At 41.5% G+C, this 7128-nt stretch overlaps 1 protein-coding gene across 1 annotated transcript; it reads left to right on the top strand.

Moving 5' to 3' along the window:
* Positions 1 to 6620, top strand: upb1 (ureidopropionase, beta). The gene is made up of 10 exons (XM_015008100.2): positions 1 to 489; positions 1498 to 1669; positions 1786 to 1873; positions 3096 to 3190; positions 3269 to 3427; positions 3515 to 3684; positions 4290 to 4371; positions 4448 to 4490; positions 4860 to 5014; positions 6427 to 6620. The coding sequence occupies exons 1-10, from the start codon at positions 386 to 388 to the stop codon at positions 6508 to 6510; spliced, it is 1152 nt and encodes a 383-aa protein (XP_014863586.1). The 5' UTR covers positions 1 to 385; the 3' UTR covers positions 6511 to 6620.
* Positions 6621 to 7128: the final 508 nt, after the last annotated feature.

The following is a 7128-nucleotide window of genomic DNA, read 5'->3' as shown; positions in this document are numbered from 1 at the left end:
ATAAAGGTGTAAAAACCGTATTTATTTCAAGTAATTTGCGAAATAAAATCAACCATTTTAGGAATTACATGGTTAAGAAACGTGATAATGTTACAAATATCTTTAAAATTTCCTCTTCGGTCATATTTCAGTCCGGTTTCTCGTCAATAAGCGAGACGTTAGAGCGATGCGCGCTCCCGCGAGAGGGGATGCAATTTTGGGCAGGCATGCGTTTCTGGGCATAACACCGGTCAATGACCAGCTGCGGGCGGCTGCCCTCAGTCAGAGGCTGCAGCCGCGGAAACACAGATAAGCTGCACAACGAGTGAAACACGAGCAAACAGAGACAGTAACCGGAGGACACAAGGCGCTGCCGAGGAGGTGCAAGCGCAAAGAAGTCGCAAAAATGTCCGCATGTGAGTTTGAGTCGCTGGAGAAATCTCTGGAGTCCCACCTTCCGGAGGCCGAGCTGGCGGAAGTGAAACGTATCCTGTTCGGGAGAGAAACACCGTGAGTTCTTCGTTTATTGCATTTCTGTTCATGTTGCTAATAGAGCTGTGATTTTAACTTTCCGCTTGTTGCTGGTAAATTATTATTCTGCAGGCCGGACTTTGGTCAGGCCCCTCAGAGCTGCAAAACAACACACAAAGGGAGAATGAAGACTCAAAACGTTCAAATAATATTAAATCACAAGTAGGCGAATGATATGAACTCATTTGTTGGCACCGCTGGTAAAAACGTGCAAAAACTCTTTTGTTGAAGCTGCATAATTTCACAGTGAGTTTCATAGCATAATTGTTTTAACAAAATCTCCCTGCTAGTTATTTAGTACCTCTCCCACCAACAGGACAGAAGCATAACAGAGGCGGCTAGTTACATTTACTAAAGTAACTTTTTTAAAAAGTAGTTTTTAGTCCACCATCATTTTGAGTAATATTACTTGAAATAACGTTAATCTGAGCCAAGTACAATTTCTGGCTCCTCTACCCACTAATAGGTATAAACAGACGTTTTAACCAAAAATGCACCAAAATGCAATTTATGTCAAAGTGAGACCTCTTGTTTGTGTTGCTTTAATGGTATTTCTATCTGCTGAGTCAGGATAAGCTACAGTGTCATTGGGATTTCTGTGTGTGTGTGTGTGTGTGTGTGAGTGCGTGCGTGCGTATACACCTTCATGCTCCATTATTGTCAACTGGACATCTTTGAAAGTATAATTTCCCAGTTTTCTTGGCAGATCCAACCAAGCTCCATCAGAATAATTAGGACGTGTTTCTGACCAGCTTTGTCTTTTCAAAGTTTTTTCTGGCATCAAGTCGTGTCAGATTTCTGTGATGCCAAGAGGGAGAGCATTTTTCTCTGAGCTCAAGTGACATTTTCGTCAAAGAAACTCCTTTCCTTTAGCCTGGGTTAATGTTCCAATCAACCATTCCAACTCAAGAGCCTTTCTGTGCAGCATGATGCTGCCGCCACCGTGCTTCTCTGCTGGGCTCAGGCAGGAATCTGATGTTTTCACAGGAAGTTGACTCTCCCGTCCTGCGCTGTGGAAGCTGCAGCCGAGCGCCAGTTTGAGCTGAAAGGCTACAAGTTTGACGCGGCGCAGGAGCAGCTGAGGCCGCCCAGAAGAGTCCGAGTGGGCCTGGTTCAGCACCGCATCGTCCTGCCCACCGACGCCCCGATCCTGGACCAGGTCAGCACCACACGTTTCAGATTCAGACACAGCCACGGCTGGACGATCCGTTTTTCAGTGATCAGGTGTGGAATATGCTGGATGACACACATGAAATCCTCTCCTGCTGCTCGCAGGTCGGCGCCATGCACAGCCGCGTCGGGGAAATCGTGGAGGTAGCCGCCATGTGTGGCGTTAACGTCATCTGCTTCCAGGAGACCTGGAGTGAGTTCACACAGTTGATACACTCATGGCCAGCGATGCAAACTGTTGATCACTGAGTTCATCTAAAGCTGATTGAGCTTATCGATTGACTGATGACTAATTTGTAAGTGGCAATTTTCTTAAAGGGTTGAGTTTTCTGTTGTATCAACAGGGCTGACGGTTGATGAAGGGCAACATTGTTTGTATTCTGAATATAAAATAATAATAAAACATTATTTTGTGCTAGCTGTACTAAACACTGACCGAATAAATAAAAAATTGTGGTTTTCTGACATTCTTAAGCTTTTACTTATGTAAACAGTATAACAGGACAAGAGTAAAGTGTAACATATAGAAGTGCCATCTGTGGTCACTCTGGAAGGAATGCTAAAGACTTCGCTTCATGAAGAGCATTAAAACAGCAGTATGTAACTTTTACTTAAAAAAATGTTTATTTCATATTTGTTCAGACTGTCACCATGTTGTGACAGTAAGGTACAAGACAGATATTTTGTGATAAGATCAATCTCCTCCCTGAACTCGTCATGGGAAGAAACTCACCGCTCACGACCAAAAACAACCAATCAGAGCCAGGAGGAGGGTCTTAGCGCTGTCAATCAACCTCATGTTCTCTCTGTTAAATGCGTTAATGGTGGAGAAACAACTTACCGTTAAAGGAAAACAGGTTCATAGGTGGTCGTGCTGACAGAGAAACCAGGGAACGAGGAGGGGATTGAAAAACCCAACTCCTGGCTCTGATTGGTTGCTTCTGGTTGGCACTGGGAGAAGGCTTATCCGTCTCATACCATACTGCCACGACATGTTTACAGTTTTAACAAACATATATATATATATATATATATATATATATTTTTTTTTTTAATTAACGTTAAATTCTGCAACGTTAGTTCATGACAGCCCTGAAAACTCGCCTCACTTAGTGGTATGTTTTTTCCATCAACTCTTCTGCATTATCCATGCAGTTCGGCCGAATTGGTGCTGTTTAGTTGTAAACTTAAGGCGAGTGTTTATATTTTTCAAAACAAAACCTCATAAAACGTAATTTGGATCCCACACTGAATTCTGTTTGGACTGTTTGGGGGGTGGTGGGGACCAGGGTTGAGAAACACTGGTCTAAGCGGACATTATTCGTTAACTGACTGCAACTAGCTTTAATCTACTTGACCATTAAGTGTTTTGTAAACCCATTCATGACACATGAACCAGGTCTTTGTGTTTGCAGCCATGCCGTTTGCTTTCTGCACCCGGGAGAAAGAACCGTGGACGGAGTTTGCAGAGTCTGCAGAGGAAGGGAACACCACGCGGTTCTGCCAGGAGGTGAGATAACCCAACATCGCTGGCGCTAAAGTAATATGACGCACAACCCTGACTGCTCTTTCTCATCCTGCCCACTAGCTGGCCAAAAAATACAACATGGTGGTTATCTCCCCAATTCTTGAGCGAGAGGAGCTGCACAGCACTCTGTGGAACACAGCGGTGGTGATCTCCAACTCAGGAAGCGTGCTGGGGAAGAGTCGGAAGAACCACATTCCCAGGGTCGGAGACTTTAATGAGGTTAGCAGCAGGAGCAGCAGCCACACCATGAGCTGCTCTGCAGCTGTGGAGGGCAGCAGAACACTGAGTTTCGCTCCTCACCCTTAGTCCACGTACTACATGGAGGGCGACACGGGCCACACGGTGTTCCAGACGCAGTTCGGGAAGCTCGCTGTGAACATCTGCTACGGGCGTCACCACCCGCTCAACTGGTTCATGTACAGCATGAACGGAGCGGAGATCATCTTCAACCCCTCTGCCACCGTTGGAGCTCTCAGGTAGGAAACAGGATGAGAGAGAGAGAGAGAGAAAAAAGGAAATTTATAAATAATTATTTGACTACAAGTTTTTGCTGCTCTGAGTTATTCTTCCAAGCATCTATTTTAGCCTTCCCACATGTTTTGATGTCAATGATGATGAAATGTTTACTTTGAACATGTGAAAAAACAAATGTCATAGAAAAATGATAACTTAATTACAAATACAAATTTTCATTGAGGTTAGGTCTCAAACTGGTTGATTCTCTTTAGAGTAACCTCTCACTTTTTAGTGGGATGGCAAGTTGTTTCTCCGTCATTAGCACATTGAGTAGACAATGTAGACTGACAGCGCCAAGACCCGCCTCTTGGCTCTGATTGGTTGTTGTTGCGGCGCGTCTCTTCAGACGGCAGTAGCAGCTCAGGCAGGAGGTGGACCAGCTTGATTTTGTTCCACATATTGTCTGTCTAATATTATGACATACATAGAGACATTTTTTAAACATTTTATAGATGCATATAAGTCGTGTAGTGCAGCTTTCATGACATTTGCAAGCTGAGTTTGTCCGTTATTGTTGCCACTGATTGCCTGTTTGTGTACGGAAAGCTGTGCTTGTCCTCCACAGTGAGCCCATGTGGCCGATCGAGGCCAGGAACGCAGCGATAGCCAATCACTGCTTTGCGTGTGCCATCAACCGTGTTGGGACGGTGAGTTTCTGCAACATCAGCTGATGTCGAGTCAGCAGAACAGATTTAATCATGTAGGAAAATATGTTTTCAACAGGAACACTTCAAAAGTGAATTCACATCTGGGGATGGAAAGAAAGGTATATAGTTTAAATTTATAATGTTTTTGTGTTTTTTCATAACATTTCAGCAACATGAAGTAGTTATAGCAGCTACCTTGAATGTTTGTTGTAACCTTATAGCAGGAAGCTGAAACTTTATCGCAAGTCTAGCCAAAGTATTTATATCCCTTTAACCTTTTCACATTTTGTTTTATTCCACTCTGCAACTTCAGTATAATTTAGTTGAATTTATGTCACAAACCAACCCAAAGCACAACCTATCGCATAAAAATCCCAATAAAATACAGTGAAGTTTGTGTTTGTAACCTGACAAAATGTGAGAACCCCCCCACAAAAGAAACGTTTATAAGATGGGAACAACAACAGCTCTTGTGCTTTTTCTTCCAGCTCACCATGACTTTGGTCACTTCTATGGGTCCAGTTATGTGGCTGGTCCTGACGGCAGCCGCACCCCGGGCCTCTCCAGGACCCGTGACGGACTGCTGGTGGTGGAGCTGGATCTGAATCTCAACAGACAAGTCAGCGACAAATGGAGCTTTAAGGTGAACATTCAGTCTCATTCAGAGAGTTGGCGGTTTTTAGTTTAATAATTCAGTGCAGGAAGTGACAAAAAGTGAAAGTCGTATTAAAATGGTCACTCAGATCGATGTATTTCAAAAAATAAATTTCCTGTTAATTTTTGATGATTATGGCTTAGAGTTAACAAAAACTTAAAATTCAGTTTCTCAATTTGATTACGTCACACTAATAAAATACACTTTGAATAGAGAGGCATCACTTGTAGAAAAACATATTACAGAGCTGTCAGTAGCTGTGTGATCAGGACTTTACCCCGGAGCTGGAACCTGCTGGAAAATGAAATCAGCATCTCAGTTAGGAGTGGGCGATACGGACTTTAAAGTTTTATAGATATTCTGTGATAGTATTGTGATAACAATAAAAGTGACACAGCAGTCAAAGCCTCACAAATACAAATATGGTTGAAAATCATATAACAATCCAGACAAGGACATGTTTACGGTGTTTTAAACTTCATTTATTGGAATTTATCTAAATCAAAATTTATCACGATAAATAATAAACAATACGATAAATTCAGACCCTGATCGCCACAAAACTGTTCAGGAGAGGAAAGCAAGCTAAAAAAAAAACCTCTGGTAGAGGTTTGCACCGTCGGTCATGTCAGACCAACCCCAAGAGCTAAAACAGAAGGGAAATTAACTTCTCCTGTTTCACATCTCATCCAAAATCTGATCATAAATAAGAGAAGTCCAGCCTCCTTCCAGGAAACCACTAATGGCTGTAAAGTCCTGGACAAACTTACCTCATAGGCAATCCATGAACATGATGCATCCCAATTTTCTGGAGGTTGTAATTATGTACCCATTTCTTTCGCACTTCATCCGTCCACCCAACTTTTCAATGATATGCTTGGTTGCTGCACTCAACAGGGAGTTTTTTGGATTTTTTTTTAGCAGTGATGTTTTGTAATTTTCCCATCTTGTAAAGATTGTAATTAACCGTCAGCAGCTTTCAACATAGCTAAAACATGGCTTTAAGATTTTATTAATCAGAATCTTTTGGTGATATTTTAATTTCCTGATCGTCCAGGTGTTGGATTTAAATTAGATGAAAGTCATAGTCATCAAAATGAACAATACAGGCTGCAGGTGGGGCAGGAGGCAAGTGGATGAGCCACATATAGAGACTATGAGACATCCGGCTGCCTTTTTCCAGCATAACATATCATTAAAGGTCACTTAGGCTACAAAACAAAGTAAAGAAAAACAAAAGTATCACTAAGAAATTATTTGAGTATATCTGTCTGTAATGAATCTAAATGTCTTTAAATTAAAATAAAAACATTTTAAGATGCCTCCTTTTGACCTTAGTATAATGCCTGCATTCTCATCTGCACTTCAACTGATTCTGATTCTTGTACTTTATTTTGCAGATGACTGGACGGTATGCAGAGTACGCAGAAAAACTGGGAGAGGCTGTAAGACCCGACTTCAAACCCAAAATAATAAAGGAGTAGAACGCATTTCCTCAGCACCCTCTATGAACAAGTGACTGTTCAGTAAAAATCTGCTTGAAGATTTAATGCAGTCACTTCAGATAGCAAATAAAGGCACCCTGGTCACAACATATGCAAGTGTGTGGTAAATTAACTGAAAGCTGGTAATTAATAAATTAAAGGGTTCACTTAGATTGGACTAAAAAAACACTTAAAATCTTTTCATAATTTATCCTCCTTTAGTTAGGCAAAAATCTATTTTTTTAAAGGGGCAGTATTATGTTTTCCAGGCATATAGTGTCATTTTATAGCAGAACCAAGTAACTGTGTTACCTTCAGTTGCTATAAAAAATATATGTATAAATATCAAATGTGACTTAAAAGAAATTTGACTTTGAAATTGAGCCTCTGTCTTTTAAAAAGTCCTGCTTTTTCTGAAGCTCCACCTTCAGGAAGTCATTCGTCTGTCTTGCCCAGCTGACTGGTTGGTTGCCACGGGAGACCAAAGGATTTCTCAAAAATGCATGAAATAATCAGCAACACTACAGGCATGTTTTTGATGACATAACCATCAAAGTGAATTTTACATAACACTGCCCCTTTAAGATATTTATCATCTCACTTAAGAGACAGTGAATG

This window comes from Poecilia mexicana, unplaced genomic scaffold (assembly GCF_051168715.1).
Source record: "Poecilia mexicana isolate PSO_F unplaced genomic scaffold, ASM5116871v1 scaffold_9, whole genome shotgun sequence".
NCBI lineage: Eukaryota > Metazoa > Chordata > Actinopteri > Cyprinodontiformes > Poeciliidae > Poecilia > Poecilia mexicana.
Note: the sequence above shows the minus strand (reverse complement) of the source record. Positions and strands in the feature narration are given on the sequence as shown.